The 17520-nt window shown below is 40.2% G+C and overlaps 1 protein-coding gene across 1 annotated transcript in view; it reads left to right on the forward strand.

The window, feature by feature from the left end:
- The first annotated feature begins 16492 nt into the window (after nucleotides 1-16492).
- NR5A2 (nuclear receptor subfamily 5 group A member 2) overlaps nucleotides 16493-17520 on the forward strand; it is a 123325-nt gene continuing 122297 nt past the window's right edge. The window contains exon 1 of the mRNA XM_024213052.2: nucleotides 16493-16777. Coding sequence (XP_024068820.2) covers nucleotides 16714-16777 — 64 coding nt within the window. The 5' untranslated portion in view covers nucleotides 16493-16713. The remainder of the gene's footprint in view (nucleotides 16778-17520) is intronic.

Below are 17520 nucleotides of genomic sequence, written 5' to 3' on the forward strand. Positions count from 1 at the left end.
CCCCTAGGAGTCCCCGGGACCGCCCCTGTAGAGCTCCCACACACATGCCACACCCCATGAGCCCCCCTCTCCTCCCACCTTGGTAACATCCCTTATAGAGCCCCCCCATGCTACACCCCATAGAGTCCCCATACAATTTCCATACTCAGATGCGGCCCTCTGGCCAAAAAGCTTGCCCACCACTGAGATAGAACTTCTGTTGGGCTAGTCCCCTCTTGTGTGCCTTACTAAGAAAGAGCAAATGGACAAATCACTAGATAAAGCTTACTAAAACTTTTTTTTAAAAGAAACACTTTAAGATAACAGCAACACTGCATCTTCAAGTTGTTGTGCATTGTTTGTGGGATGTGTTTTCCCATCTAAAAAAAAAATTAGTGGGAGCATACAATTCAACTGCACACACATCTCTTTGCAAATCAACTACTACAGTTGTAACTGACATCACAAAATAAAAGCACTCCAAAAGGAAGTTGAAAGCCTTCCCTTAAGGAGGTATTGCGACTAGACTGGTAATGCAGCACATAAGGTACTTTAGATAACACACAGTGGTGACTATAGTTTGCCTGCAATGCGTCAACAAAAATGGTTGCAATACAAATGGAATTTTAGGCATTCATGATGAAATCTTTGCTATTCTAAATCACAGGTCTTCACTGAAAGCTTTACATGTTGCAGTTTCCTTCACTGAGATGAGATGAGCTCTACTTTAGAGCAGATGTACAGGAAACCATACTACAAGATGGTTCCTCCCCATTGAGATTAAATGGAGCTGAATTCTTTATGTGCAGTGACCGCTCATTATTGCTAACAACAGGCATAGCATAATATTTTTCCCAGCATCAGAATGCACCAGTTGAAACTACAGATTTAAGGGTGAAAGCCTGCCTTAATTCAAAGGGGAGAACTGGAGTAGCAGTGGGAGAGGAAAGTGTCCAGGAACCATCCTGACAGCACAAAGGAGGATAGCTGAAGGAAGATTAGGGGGCACTATTTTCCACACCACATGTTCCTGCTGCTCCAAAAGAGAAGGGAACTCTCCCCGCTCCCTCCCAAGACCTGTTGCTGCTGCCAGCATACACATGACTGGGCAGGTTTGTGCCCTAAGACAGTGAAATGAAATTGTTGTCCTATGCTCAGGGAAGCACTGTGCTGGAATCCTGGGTTGCTGGGGCACAGGGAAAAGACTTTGTCTTTTTGCCCCCCAGCAAGACAAGATTTCACCCTGATTGGATATCTGCTGAATTTCAGTTTGTGACAATCATATTTGCAATGGGGAAAAAATATTTCAAATCCCATCCTAATTAAAATATCCAAACCAATTTCATTAGCACCTTCAAAAAAAATCACTTGTTCTAATGGCAAGGATTTAAGCCATTAGAATGTTTCAGTGCATTCTCCCACCCCAGGTCAGAGAACAAGAGGGGCTCATCTACCCATGGGAGTTGTACCAGTTCAACTAAAGATGTGATGTCATTGATGTAGTGAAACCTGTACAACTGTGTGTGTGGATACTTCAATTAACATGGCTTACATCGATTTAGCTTGCCTCTTAAATTACCAATGGAAATATCCACACACAAAGTTGACCAAGTTTAACTAAATCAGTTTAACATCACACCTCTCATAAAATGTATGCAGCTTTATGTGTAGACTGGTGGGTCATGATGAGAAAATGAGTGCAAGCAAACATGTCTTCGTTAATGCCAGTGCAATGCCAGTGAATCCATGAAGCAGCGGAGGTAGCAGCCCATAAGAGAGCGATGCATGCCATTCCTGGTGATCCTCTCCTGGAAATAAGAAGCAGTAAGTGGAGAAATGTAGACTACGTTAAGTGGTGTGTTCATACTGTGCAGGATTGGACTCAGAGTCACTCTGCTGTAATGCAGAAAATAATCCATTTCTGTACTGTATTAAGGGCTTGTCCAGTTTGAAGATGCCATTTTGAAAGTGTCTGATAAAACATTTAGAAAGCTGCAAATAGGAAAGTCACCATTACAACACTTCAACAACCTGCTAGGACAATAGGGCTTTTGTATATTTTACTGACTCTAGGGCTGAATCATATCATTCCAAATTCTCCAAGTAGCTTATCAGAACAATGGTGTAAAAGCAATTGGGGCTTAAAGCGCAGTACAAAGTACCACCACATAGCAGCCAGCTTTCAACATTGTTGGTAATCAAATCAAATAAGATAAAACAAGGAACACTAATTCATTCTCAAACCAGTTAGGCCTCTTTTCTTTAAGGAAGACTCTTTAAATCTTCCATCGCTTTCCACATGCAGAAAGTTGCAGGTTTACATGTTTGGCCTGCCTTTTTCTCTCTCTCTCTCTTTTAATCTCAAACAGGCCTCAGAGTTCCCTTTGGCTTAGGAGGTCTTTCACAGAAGGCTCAAAATCAATTAAGACTTTGTTTAACTTAGTCTATCCAATTGAGTCTGACTGATTAGAAAACAGAGCTGTGGGTACTATCAGGATGCCCATAGGTAGGTTGGGTGGCTTGATCAAGGCAAGGCATGTTGAATTACAATAATTGTTTGAATAGCACTCAAAATGTATAAGGTGCTTTACAGATATCTAAGATGCCTTCTCCAATATATTATGGCCCCACCCGAGAGACCCATCCAGAAGAGTTAAACGTGTATTCACAGTGGACATTATCAGTGTGGTTACCTCTCATATACGATGTGGTAGTTAGAGACATTGACAAGGATGAAGCTTCACTCAGACAACCTTTAGCAATAGGATCAGGATTAGCCTCAAATCCCATAAGAATTTATTATAAAGCCCCACAGCTAAATACATGGAAAATCATTTGAGCAGGACAGAATCTTCATGTGCAGCAGTTGAACCACTGGAGTTTAGACTGAAAGGGTTGTTCTGAACAGCATATGACTCACTGAAAGAAACTTTTTCCTAATGTAATTGTTTCAATTGTGGAATGTGCATAGGTGAGAATCAGCAATGTACCGTTGCTCGTGAAAATCTAGTATAGTCAGAGGAATTTAGGGATCATAGCAACATTGTGGGTTGCCAGTTTCTTGCAACAACAAAACCTTGAAGCTGTGTTAGAAGAGGTAAGGAAATGAACAAGCAGCAGTGGTGGGGTAAGTCACCAAGGTTGGAGGCAGCCCACATAAAAAAGTAATACAGTGATGGCTCAAAACACTACAATTCACAAGTGTTACATTACAGTGCTTGAATCTGTTACCGTTGAATGCTATAGGGAAATGTTTTTAGCAGCAGTGGCAGTGGTGGTTACTACAAGCCATTCAAAGGCTTAATCTTCCCAGGTGTGCTCAACACTGGGCAGGATCAGCCTCCCAGGCCAGATCCAAAGCCCTCTAACATCAGTGGAAAGAGTCCCAAATGAGTAAAGGTGAAGACAGTGGAAAAGAGGGCAAAGAGGAGGGGCTGGAGAAGAGAAGAAGGATCTGGAGCAGAGAGGGGGGAAAAGCAGGACCAAAAGAGTGAGGAAGAGGCAGGATGGATAAATGTTTGTATCTGAAGTAACAAAATGTACTTTAACCTACTTAGTTAAAAACATTGTGATCCACTCTACTTCCCTTTAATATCCTGCATTCCATTAGTCACTACATCCTACTGATATAAGAGAGAGCACCCAGCAAAGTTTTAGTTTCTGCCAAAGCATTGCAAAATTTCATGATGTTTTGCAAACTTCTGGGAATTTAAAAAAAGGGGGAGGGGTGATTTTCCTTTCACTCCCAGCATTTTAAACCACTAACACCAATGTAATAACTCCTGATTCACACCAGTCTAATGAAAGGAAGATTCTGGAGCGGTATTGTTTTTGTAAAAGGAAATTATAGAGTAGGCTTGAGCCTGCTCCCAAACAAGTCTTCAGTAGAAGCGGTGCTGATTAAAAAAAATTAAGTAAATATATCAAAGTACATTTTTATATCAAAATCAAACCTTTGCCTCTCCCATCTCTCCTTCAGTCTATAAAATACTGATCTTTAGAGCTAGTCAAAAAACAGAATTTCCATCCTGCAGGAAATTCTAACATTTTGAAATTCTCCTTTGTCCCAAATTGGGGCAAAATATCAAAATTTTTAAATTTATTGTGGAACGCAAATTCCAAAATATTCCATTTCAGAAACATCAAAATTACCTTATTGAAACATTTCATTTCAACAACATCAAAACCGTATAAAATACAAAATATTATATATGGTAATCTATAAAAACATAGTATTAAAATTAAACATTACAAAAAGTTTTAATATATTAAACGTTGAAATGAAAATTTGAACAAAACAAACAAGAAGGCCTAAACAAAGCGAGAAAATCAAAATGAAATAGTCCTTTTTTATTTGAATTATTCTAAATATTTTCCATTGAAAATTGTCAAAATCAACTTGTTCCCATGAAAGATTTATTAAAACAGCATTTTCAAATGGAAAACTGTTCGAGCAAAAAAAATTTGACCTGCTCCACAGATCTTGCTTCTCTTCATCTCCATCAGGAAGCTAATCCAATGTATATTGAAGTCAATGGGAGCCTTTCCATTTACTTCAATAGGCTTTAGATCAGGTCCCTAGTCTTCTCCTCCTCTATTCCATATCACTTCTCTGCCCTCTCTTATACTGACTCTCATCTTTGTACATTTAAAGTTCCGATGGACAGCTGACACCATTTCCATCCCAACCTGCACAGCTGACTCCACAACTGCTGGTATTTTTCCCTTAACTTGTCTCCCCTGATCTGTCAATCAGCCTTTTGTCAGATTAAGGACTCAAAGATTTGGTCCAATCTGTTTGTTTGTCTGTTTGTTTGTTTAAGATTCCCAAATAATTTGTAAACCATCGTGACATTCGATGTAAAATTCAAAACTTTTTTAAATCCTGAAACTTTGTTGGTTCCCTCTATGCCCTAGTGAGAGAAATGCCCACATAACTTCTCATTTGGTATTTGTCCTTGGGCATAAAAATCACTTGTTTTCTTTTCTGAGATCTCACAAGTTCACAAAACAACTGAATGGGAAGTCATCTGCCCAATTTGGCATCCTTCCCTCATTACTGAGTCCAGAGTTTGTCATACCTGTTAATGTGAAAAGAAGATCAATATTCATTGTTCAGTCATTACATTTAATCAATTGATGTGGGAAATCTTGGACACAACAAGGAGTTAGGGACAATGCCACTCACTAGCAGTTATTTTCATTTTGCTGTTGGGATTAAATTTGAGAGACCACAGAATTTAAAATAAATTTGGAAAAATATAAAACTTTTAATTACATACTGTGAATGATGTGAGCCCCTCCATCACCCTCAATTAACACACTGGCTCTGAGACAATTACAAACCACATTCCTAGGGTTTGGCTTTATTTAGTGACTCTATGGTTTGTTAAAACAATGTACTACAAACCCCAGCCTAAGACCCCCTCCCTAAATTTTGCTGTTTCTAGGGTTTCCTTCCAGAAGCTCCTCGTCTTTCTCCCTCGTTCCATCTGGCACAGTGAGACATTCCCACGTCTCTGAAAAGTCCAAGTATGCTATACCTTAAAGGTCACTGAGCTGCACATCACGCCAAATATTGCAATCCCCTCTCATGTTTTGTATGAGCAACTTTCATTGTATCTTCCCACACATGGCATTTGTAAAAAGCTGGGAAGTGCAGTGTCCCTGCAGAACAACACTTTGGTGCAGTGGGTGCTGCTAGCTCCTCACAAGCCTGATCTACAGGCTGCTGAAGTCAACAGGAGTCTTTCCAGATGCATGTGGTATTATTACACTATGCACCCAAGGGTAGTACTGGGCCCTTACCAAAGTGGGCTCTCTTTCTCTTCACTCTCCTCATGTACATATTAATAACAATTTGATTTATTATAACCAAAGGAATCACAGTCCCCTTAGTTTCCCTTCAGCTTGAGCCATAGAAGCAAAGTGCTTCTCACTCACTGCATACACTGGAAAAGCAGAAAATATAAGTGGATGGGGAAAGCCTCAAGAGGGGATAATCAGAATCCCATTTGAAAGGCCTTTGCCTTCTAACTTAAAAGCATGTACAAGTCCAGGCAAGTACATGGGCTTCATTATACAAATAGCTATTTATTACCCTGGGAAGAGATGAGGCATATTTGCATTAAATACACGGCAAACAAGGTGGAATGATGAAATCCTGCTCACCTTATTCACATGAACAGTCTCACTGAAGAGCAGAAAGAGGTCCACTATGTAAGTGAAAGAATGGAGTTGCTTGTGTGAAAGTAAGCCCATTCCTTGGGAAATGGAGTGCCCTTGCTGATATGAAAGAGAAAGAGTGGAGAGGGAACATCTGGTGTATATCAACATTGCTCCACTGAGCCAGATTTACACCAGCTGAAGGATCCGACCCTAAATATTTTACTTTCTGATCTAGAACTTCTGCTGGACATTACAAAAAGAGGGAGTAAAGGGGGAGTGATGTTGATAGATTGGTTTTTAAGTGAATAGAGTGTTCATGAAAAGCTGCCAGATGTCAGTGAACAAATACGTCCTGTTTATCAACAAAACAAGTAAAGCATGACAACATTGCCCGTACCATCCTGCCTATGTGCCTTCACCCTGACCTGGAATGATCATTTCTAGGGTTAAGAGTTGAGCCTCTATGCTCCTTTGCCTCCCTGCTGAGAGTGCAAACCAACTTGCTAGCTGTAGTAATGGTTTTGTAATGTGGACACACCCATGAGGAAATGGGCTGACAGCACCAAACTCTTTTCCTATAACAATCTTCACATTTATCATTTTTATACTAGTAATATTATTAAATCACTATTATTATATATTTGTATTACAATTGTCCTGAAAGGTCACAGTCAGGAATGGAGCCTCATTGTCCTGGGTGCTGTACAAACATAAAATAAAAGATCGTTCCTGCCTGTCATGGGGTGCACTCAGTGCAGGTGGTGCCTCCTCCTGGCTGTCCTGGGGATTAGCTCTGGCTAGGTGTTGCACCCTCCTCTGGCAGCACCTATCCCATTGTCATCTTGCCCTGTGGTCCTTCTTACTCCAGGAACTTCAGCCTCCTCCTCATAACTTGGCCCTCCAGCCAGACCACCAGATGGTTTTCCCTTCTGGGGGTTACCCAAAGTCCTTCTTCAAAAACAGTCTCAGGCAGTCTTCTCCAGTACTGCTCTGATGGTGCCACCTCTCCAGTGGTCAGTAGAGAAACCCAGGCCACCCACTACTCTGGGCTCCAGTCCAAGGACCCACAGCTCAGCAGTTCTGGGCTTTACTCTCTCTACCCTGACTGCTTCTTCCCTGGACTGCTTTCTACTCATCTGGTCCATCCCCGCCCTCCTTTCTCCGGGTACACCAGCTCCAAACCCTCCTCCCTCTTCCCGGGGAATGACTGCAATCTTTCCCAGCAGCCCCTGTCTGTTGCCAGCTTCCTGGCTTTATAGGCCTCATCTGTTCCTGCCCAGCTGTGTCTGCTTGCCATCAATTCCCTGCTCCCTGGCTCTTCCTCCAGATGCAACCTGTGGAGTTAATAGGCCTACCGGGCCCACTTAACGCCTTCCAGTCCTGTGTGGGGTGGATACCCCATCACATTGCCCCAGAGACCTTACAGTGTAAATCAGGGGCACCATTTGGGGGGGCACCTGCTTTCCCCGCCCCCCCGAGTTTCATACCACATTTGGGTGAAGTTTGCTGTAGGAGGAAAGATGCTGCCCCTCCTCCTTCTGCTGCCTTGCTGCGTTGCCATTTGCAGCCGCCATGCTACTCCAACACCCCCCACCCCCAGACATGGAGCTGCTGCCTCCTGATCTGCTGCGCCGAACTGGGCGGGGACTGATGTCAGGGTGTTCCCTTCCCCCCAGCCATTGTGTACCTGGGCAGGTAGAGCATATCCCTCACCCTAGCCCCTGCCCTGCAGAGCTGCCCCCACTGTGCCAACTAGGGACCGAATGCATGGCTGGCCCCGCAACAGCAGTACCCCCTCAGACACAGCCCCTCCCTACACCCTGAGCTGCACCCCTGCCAACCCACAGCCCCTAGTTACCCCCTCCCTGCACCCTGAGCTGCACCCCTGCCCACACACAGCCCCTAGCTACCCCATTCCTTGCATCCTGAGATACACCTCTGCCAACACACGGCCCCTAGCTACCCCATTCCTTGCATCCTGAGGTACACCCCTGCCAACACACACTATCCCTAGCTACCCCCTGCCTGCACACTGAGTGATTTTCAAACGTTTTGAGCTGAGTCACACACACACACACACTTTGAGTTATAATTTTTAGTTGCACCCTTTACCCCATTATCTGCAATAACAAAAAATAGAGTTTTCAGGTGCCTAAGTAGCCCCTGGAATCATGGTTAAAGTTGCCCCCTCTCACCAAAATCTGGATTTGCGCCCCTGGTGTAAATAGGGTTCCAAGACAGAGGTATAAGAATGCAGTGGAGAGAAGGGGAAACATTATGTATAGAAATACATTATCAATGCTAATAATAGTTAATATTGTAGTTATATTTCTTTGTAGACGCTCCAGTCATGGATCAGGGCACCGTTGCTCTGAGTGTTGTACAACCACATTGACTCCATTGTGACCCTGGATTTTGCATGCCCAACTTGAGATGCCTTCAAGAGGTCTGATTTCCAGAAAGTGCTGAGCACCCATTTTCTGGCATCTCAAGTTGAGCCCCCCAAAATGTAGGCACCCAAACTCATTAGTCACTTTTGAAAAACTTGGTCAAAGTATAAAATAAAAAATCCAATATCTTGTGATAGATTGTGAAACATTTTTACACAACTTGTCCAAAAAAGACAAAATAAAAATTAAAAATAATATTCTTAATTAATAGGTTATAAGCAATCTATTATTCATGTGAAATTGCTAGCAAATTCTTGATGTAATGAAATATTTCTCCAATGAGTCTAATTGTGCTGATTTTAAAGAACTTCAGTAGTATGTAATATTTTCAAGTAGATAGTGCCTTGATAACTTGGAAAAACACTGAAAAAGTTGTGCATATTCAATGCCACTTACAACAATTAAATATATACCTTATGCTATTTTACCATGAAGCTAAAATCTAGATATGCGGTAGTTATATGTCATGAATGATGTTCAGAATTCAGCATAAGCCCTACAGAAAACAGCCACCTTAAAATTTCAATTGCAAAGAGATAGACTAGTGTACTGTTTAATTATTAGTGCCATAAAACTGAGCAGTATTTACCTGGCAATAACAGTGCTCTGTAAAATCTATTTATCTCTCCTGCCAGGTGTTATATTTCTCACAATTATTAAGAAAATGATCAGAAATCTTTATTTTGTTTCACAATAGTTTTTATTGCACTTTCCTCTCCTTTATATTATCAACTCCAATGAAAGTCAGTTTTAAAATGAGAACTTATTCCTGTGCTTACAACTAAGAAAATGTAGTCAATTCAATTGCAAGCCCTCGCCTACTGCAGGTCCCCACCACTGGTCAGGTTTAAGCATGGAATTGCACCTGCTTACACCAGGTTGGAATTTGGCCAATGATGAATACAATGGACAGTTCAATTCTTCAAAAGCCTCCAGAAACCCTAGTACAGCAAACAAGGTTCAACAAGATGACATTCCTATCTCTAGGCATGAAGTACGGGCTCTGAACTGCTCTTTTGGCCCAGTCCTACATTCATGTGTACCACAAACTCCCATTGACTTCACAGTGCTCAGGGAAGGCCTGATCCTGTGAATTACTGAGTGCCTTCAGCATCCAATGCAGTCAGTGAGAGTGGAAGGTAGTCAGTGCCTCACCAGAATGCTTAGCACATTGCAGGATGAAGTCTTACTGTGTAAGATTTGATATTTTAATTCACTCTTATCAAGATAGACACATATGCACAGAAAAAAACCTATGTATGACACCAATAGCCGTGGTGTCTAGGTGCCAAATACAGGAGTTTTTAAACATCAGCATGAGTCCATTTAAGTCCTTTTCTCCTGTACACCCTCTGGAGTTGTAGATACCTGCTTTTTTATTAATAGCAATATAAAAGTGAATTATTTACATCTCCCTAGCTCTATGTACAATGATGGGTGAGTTCAGAGCACCTGTTACTTGTGCCATATATGGAAGCTATTCCCTCCTGCCTGTTTCACAAAAATCTGCTGTTTTCTCACAAAGTCAAATACTAAGCTCTTATTTCTAGTAAATGAGTCTCCCAGATAAGCTTCAAAACAGCTAAGTAACTCATTAATATCATTTTTCTTAGTATGTCAATAAGTTAGACTGGTGAATAGCAAGGAGGGCAGTAAATTAAAAAAAAAAAAAAAAAAAAAAAACGCCTTCAATACATAGGGCACAAACTGCTAACACTTGCATGAGTACTTCAGGCTTATATGGGGTGAAATTCACTCCTGTACCAATGTGTGCTGGAGCTATGTTCCAAGTCTTACGTAAGCCCTTAAAACAGTGCCTAAATGAGACATATGTTGTTCATAAACCTTATTCTGGCCCTCTGCACAGAGGTGAATTTCACCATAAGCAGTCCCGTTGGCTTCAATATGATCACTCACTTGAGCAGATCTGGACAAGTTCTGTAAAAAAGTGTTCTTGAATATTTATTTTAATTTGTAGGTGATTTTCTTTCCGCTCTGTTCACACTCCTTTTGCCTTTGCCATCCAGAAATTAATTAGCAGAAATATTCACTGAAATAATTTACTTTAAGCAACTCTTGCACAAAAGTCATGGAAAGCTATTTTAGAATTTGTAATCCTACATATTTGTTCCAGTCAGTGCATTTTAACATTATGCTCATCCAGTCAGAGAATAGAAATAGATCAGTGGTGAGTAACTTGCGTCTCACGGGCCACACGCAGCCCATCAGGGTAATCTGCTGGCGGGCTGCAAGACAGTTTGTTTACATTGACCGTCCACAGGCACGGCCACCTGCAGCTCCCAGTGGCCACAGTTCGCTGTTCCCAGCCAATGGGAGCTGTGGGAAGCGGCATGGGCTGCAGGGACGTGCTGGCTGCCACTTCCCACAGCTCCCAGTGGCCGGGAACGGTAAACCACAGCCACTGGGGGCTGCGGGCGGCCATGCCTTTTGGATGGTCAATGTAAACAAACTGTCTCGCGGCCCACCAGTGGATTACCCTGATGGGCCGCAGGTTGCCCATCACTGAAATAGATCAAGTGACTGATGTGCCCAATCAAAACATCTTGAATGTTGAATACCATCAGTGAACTGCTCACAAACATTATAAAGGCCAATAAATTATTCACTGAAATTATTCAGTGAACAATTTCAAATACTGAACAAACTTGAGAAAATTGCAATTTAATTGTGAAAATTCTGTGACGCTGGTAGACCAGGTGCCAGCTCACATCAAGGCTTTAGGCCTCAACCAAGCACTGACAAATTCATTGCTGGAAATCAGTCTGTTTCACCTGTGTGTTAGTATGGTTAAGATGTGTATTGGACTTATAACAATATGTTTAGACTTTATGAAATGCTTGTAAATTGCTGCATGCGTTAATCTCACTTATAATATCTTTATCACCTGCTATAAGGTAATATTTAAGTTTTTGCTTTATAACTGTAAAAAATGTTTGCTTGAAACTGTGAACCCAGTCAGGAAGGATCATCTCCTGCCCATCAAGAAGGCCGATCAAAACTAGATGGGCAACTGTGGGACATCACAATACAAAGGCTTTGTTAATTGCCCCCTCACACTCATGAAGATGCTGGGTGCAAAAGGGATTACCCCATCAGCTTGAATTCTGGAAAAAGGAAATAAAAACAGCTGATAAGAAAATTTTTCATCTCTCTTTTGCTGTTTGGACTCTCACTGAGCCAAAGCTATGAAACAGAAGCAAAAATCCCCAGGGTCATCCTGGGTTAGCCCTAAAAGACATTCAGAGCTAACAGATCACTACAACTCCATCACCTTTTGTAACCATAGACTATCTCATTATATGCTTGCCTGCTTTAACCTTGTCATAACTTTCTAATTATCTTTCTTAGTTTATAAAGCCTTAGACTGTTTACTATAGGATTGGCTATGCGTGAATAAATTGACCTGGGTTAAGCGACTGGTCCTTTGGGTCTGGGAGTAACCTGAATATTTAATTATCTTTGGTGTATAGCAACCATCTATCATTAAATCCAGCTTGCCTGGATGGCAAGATATACGGAAGTGCCCAAGGGGATTGTCTATGACTCACTGGTAAGATTGTTATAGTGCTTTAGGAATTCACACTTGTGACTGGGTTGGTGAAATCTAATTATACAACATACAACTAGTTGGGGTCTCTGCCCTGCATCTTGACAGTCTGTCCTGAGGTTGCCACTCACAGTCATGAGCCACTCCAGACAGCGTGACAAATTTTTGAACAAAAAAGGAAGCCAAATTCACGAAGGCCCTGATTGAAAGGATCCTTTGAAGTCAGCCATTGGGACAGACCCCAACTAAATTATTTATTAATGAATTATTCATCCACTGCAATACAAGAGTTGAGACTCCTTATAGGAGGAGTAAGAGTTTGAAGGTTCGAGCATTTATTTTCACTATAGTAATATTACCATTCTTTAGTCTACTACTTTCTCCTTCTAGAAGCTAGTTTGAATATATTTAAACCCAGAACTAGGAGGTGGCAGATTCTGAAATGTATTTCCAGTTCTAATATATGCTTCATTTTATGGAGCGGGGGGAGGGGGAGAGAATAAAAAGAACCAATCATTTCATGATGCAAATACATTCTATGATCATAGTCATTTGGAATCAGCTGCAGGAAATACATTGCTTAAATCAGAACTTTCAGTATTATAACTTTTTATTTTTTTTACTGAAACACTCACAACAGAAAGTTAAAGATCGGTGGATCGATCAGATTCTCCTTTTATGGAAATACAGAAAAAAGAAAGAAAAAAAAACACGGTTGTCTACCTAATGTGCTATTTTGGTAATGAAATATTTTGAACATCAAAAATAATATAAAATGTATCAATAAAGAAAAAATGCACAAGATATTTCAAATGAATCCTAAATGTGTATCACAGTATCAGGATGAATATTTGAATGGATGAAGTAAAACCAAGATTTGCAAACCCAGGGTCAGATTCTATAAACCTTACTCACATGAGTAATCCTCGCTATTTATGCCAATTAGCATGAGTGTTACAGGGAACCTGATCTGACTACCACTGAAATCAATAGCAATTTTGCCATTGACTTCAGTGGCAGGAGAATCACACCCATACATTGACACACCCTTCTATTTACACAGAATGAGAAAAAATTTTAATCTTCACTGTTTTATGTGTCTATAAAAGGTGGAAGGTCTCCTGAGATGGCATAAAAAGACATTGATGGATGTACCAGATACCAAGAGAGCAATGTTTTAAAAGCTGAAAGAGAAGGGTAAACTCCAGACTGATCTCACTAGATTTACAACCAGAGATTCAAACTGGGGTCTTAGAGCTATTTCAAAAGGTCACTGTGTATTCATCAAGCCACGGTGCAAGGTATCCTTTAGAAAAAGGGCTACTCTCCTGCCAAGCTCAGGCCCCATTAAAATGCATGCAGTGATAATGTGATGTGATTCACAGTATATGAAAAATTCCTTCCAACTCCATATTGTGGCAAATAGTTGCAAAGGATTACATAAGCAAGATTCAGTGTAGGAATCCTTGCCAATCTTTTTACAAACCACCAACTTTTTCGTCTGGCAATAAATGAAAAAAACATTGGTAAAGCATGTTTCTACTCAACATTTTCCTAGCTCCCCTCAGGACCTATATGACCACGATGGAAAAATAAAATTGTAAAAGTATCACCTTGCAAAAGCCTTCTCTTGGTTTTATCAGAAGAAACAAAGTACGGAGCACACAGAGGTAGAAACTATTGCATGGTGCCATAACTACAACAAGGGAAAGCTGATCTCATTAAGGCCAAATGGGAGTTTTACCACTGACGTCTCTGAACAGAACGCTAAGTTCCTGATCCAGCAAATACTTAAGCACGCGCTTATCTTTAAGCATGTGATTTCAATGAGACTACTCACATGCTTAAAGTTACACACATCCCTAAGTACTTTACTCAGTCAGAGCCTGAGTCCCTTTTGCTAAGTAATGGCTGATTTACAAGCTGATGTAGGATGTCCTTGAGTTTTCCTATAACTTTCCTCCTTCCCATTGGCCCAGGCACTAAGGAAAGTTAAAAGTCTCTTTGTCTCTGCACCTGGCACAAATTCTTCTATCACTGGAGACAATGTATCATCAAGGGAAGGAGGTGCATTTTTAAATGACCTTGACATTTGATACTGATGCAAAAAGGAAAGGAGCTACAGAAGTTGAAGCCAAAACCATGGACTTTCTTTAGAATTCCTATGATTTAGTGTATCTGTCCCATGTACTGCAGATTTCTTTATAGCCACTCTTGTATATGGGCCAAGAAAGCAAAACACTGTCTCTAATGACACAGTGGAAAGTATCTAATCACAATATCATTTGCAGCATTTCTTTTATTTTAACCCTCACCCCCCCACCACCACCCTTGAGACCTAAATAGAAAATACACAGTCCCTGATTGGAGGGGTGGGGGAGCTTTTCATTTTTATAACCTGAAGTTCAAATTCATTTGATCATCACATGAATCAAGAGCAGATACAGAATTTGAATCAAATCAGATTTTCCTATAAAATCAGTCAGAATTGTCTCCAGTTTTTGATAAACATGAATCCACTTCAACATATTTCAGTGACTGTAGAGACATGCCTAATATTATTAAATGTAGCCATTTACTCTGGCATGTAAATTTAAACTTCGTCAATAATAAAAAATAATAAGCGTTTACCCAACACTTTTCACTTTCACAACATACAAATTAATACTCACAACACTCCTGTGAGGTACATAAGTATAGTTATCCCACTATACAGGTGAGAAAACAGAAGATGAGACATTAAGGAGCCCAGTTTTCAAATGTTGCATGAATTTACACGGCACATGCATAGTTACCATGATAGACTGCACAAATTAATGTTTATGACAATAACTGGTTATTTGGGTGACCAAATATCTGATTTGCACACCCCATTGTGGTACCTACACAGGCAAATAAGTCGTGCATTTTGTACTTATGTTTGTGCACCTAACAGTTTTGAAAATCAGGTCCTACATGTCTTACTTGCAAAGGCCATAGAGGGAGACAGTGTTATAGCCCAAATTATAACTCAGGAGTTCAAGACTCCTAGTCCAGACCATTAGAAAACCACTACAGATAACCTCCCACACCCAATGCGCTGCTCTAGCTTCAGTCCTGACCAGAAGGATAGGAGTGAAAAGCAGTTCAATCGGTGCGCTGTTTAAATGGAGCCAACAACCATTCCAAAATGTATAAAAGGATGCATGTATTGCTTTAGGGCCTGATGCAAATTTCACTGAAGTCCTTAGAAAGACTTCAGCGGGCTTTAGATCTGGCCCACAGCACAGTCAATTTTCTCTATTTTGGAATAGACTGGAAATTCGAATTAATGTAAACTGGATATGACAGGCCTGATTCTGATCTCACAAAAGTTTTACACTGATGGAATTCCATTGACTTCAGTGAAGTTATTCCTGATCTACACTGGTATAAGAGGAGAAACAAGCATCATGAGCCAAATTCTGCACTCAGTTACATGGATGTACATGCAGCCTAACTCTATTAAAGTAAATTAAATTACACTGCATTTACTCCCAGGGTAGCTGAGAACAGAACTTGGCTCGACAGACGTGCTCAGAATTACATGTAGTGATCATTTACACTACATGCCCTTTTAACATTGATTTTCAGCATTGTTCAAAGCGATTCTACACATTAGAAAAGTTTTTGCATTAAAGCAGCTTTAATTGTGAGTACAATATTGCCTATACATTATTTTCCTAGGATAACAATGTTTAACTATGCTGTAAAGCTCTTGCTTTATTGAAAATATAGTGTATGCTTTTAACTAAATGGCTGTCATCCAAACAAGTTGGGAGTTAGTCTCCTGTCTAATGAGTAGGTGCAATAAAATGGGTTTGTCTGACAAAAAATCACCATAGGTTTGCTAATGCTCTTACCCAGGGAATAGAGTCCTAAGCAGATACATAGTCCTAGTTTAAGAAATTAACGTTTGCTTGTTTTGCCATCCAAAGAGTATTTACAGAAGACAAAACAGCCATACTTGTTGGCCGCTGTGCAAAGAGGTGATGACATCGAGAGGACAGGTCACAAGCCTGAGTTTATTGTCATTACACTTACATTGGTACTGGGTTTTATCCACTCAGTATGATCTTCTGACCCCACAATTTTACAACCTTCCACTCTCTGTGCTTCATAGCACCTCTCCACTTCTAAGTTAATCATTTCTCTGCCATTATCTGCCAAGAGTTCTTATCTCTTTTGCTGTCACTTTATAACAGAGTCCTCTTATCAACCTGTACCGAGTCATGTGACCATGCCGAACCTATCACAAGTTTCAATTCTTCTGATTAGAGAATATCATGAAATGGGATACATGGTTTAGGGCAGGCCACTAATGTTGGAAAAAGTACAGAGTCCATTGAAAGACATACTTGCTACTTTCTGAATTCTTGGATTTTTGTTGTTGTTGTTCATCTTGCTGACTTTCACTGAAGGTTATTGTAGCCTGGGTCTCAAGGCCAGAAAAGTTTACAAGCCACACCTTTTGCCAAACTCAATGCTGTACACCCTATACCCAAGGACATTGTATATTTATACCTAATAATGTCTTCTAGTTCTGACACTGGCAACATACAGGAATCTATAAAACATGGACTTACACCAGTTGGTAAGTAAAAGCTTTTCTAACTGTTATGGTAACTCTGCTTAACTCTGTTAACCTTGAGCCTTATCATCCATGCCAAATTGAAAATCATCATTATGGGATAACTTAACAACTGTTTAATTTACACTTTGATTTTATCAACAAGAATATGAATGCATTAAAATCCCTGTTTAAAATGTTAAGTAAACAGTTGATGATTTAATTGAATAGCTTTCTCTTCTCCAGGTATACTATAATCACTAAATACATAATCTGTCATCACTCTAGTCTAAAAGCCATATGGAATAACATATTTAATGTAATTATTTGTTACAATTACTAATATTTGTGCAATTGTCATGAAATATATAAAAGGCATAAATGCATAAAAATCAGGCCTAAGCCTATTGCATGATTTGAAGTCAATAAAACCTCAGAAGCATTTTATAGTCTTATCACACATAATACAGACTTCTAATACATATGTATTTTAGATGCTGTACAAATGAAGTTAAATATTGACTGAGTGTGAGCAGGGCTGTAAATAAGACAATGCATTTAACATTTTAAAGTATCTTTATAAACCTTGAGTGCATTCAGATAGCCTCTGGAATCACCAACTTCACTACACTGAAAAACTGGAAGGCATTTATTTTACTGCATTCAAGCTCTTACTGAATGTTGCATGGTGTCTTGTTCTTGATGTTGTTTCTCTGGCATGTTTTTGACTGTTTTAGGGGGGTTATTCTTCTGTGTTTTAAGCCTTG

Source organism: Terrapene carolina, unplaced genomic scaffold (assembly GCF_002925995.2).
Source record: "Terrapene carolina triunguis isolate 2854851 unplaced genomic scaffold, T_m_triunguis-2.0 Scaffold211, whole genome shotgun sequence".
Lineage (NCBI taxonomy): Eukaryota > Metazoa > Chordata > Testudines > Emydidae > Terrapene > Terrapene triunguis.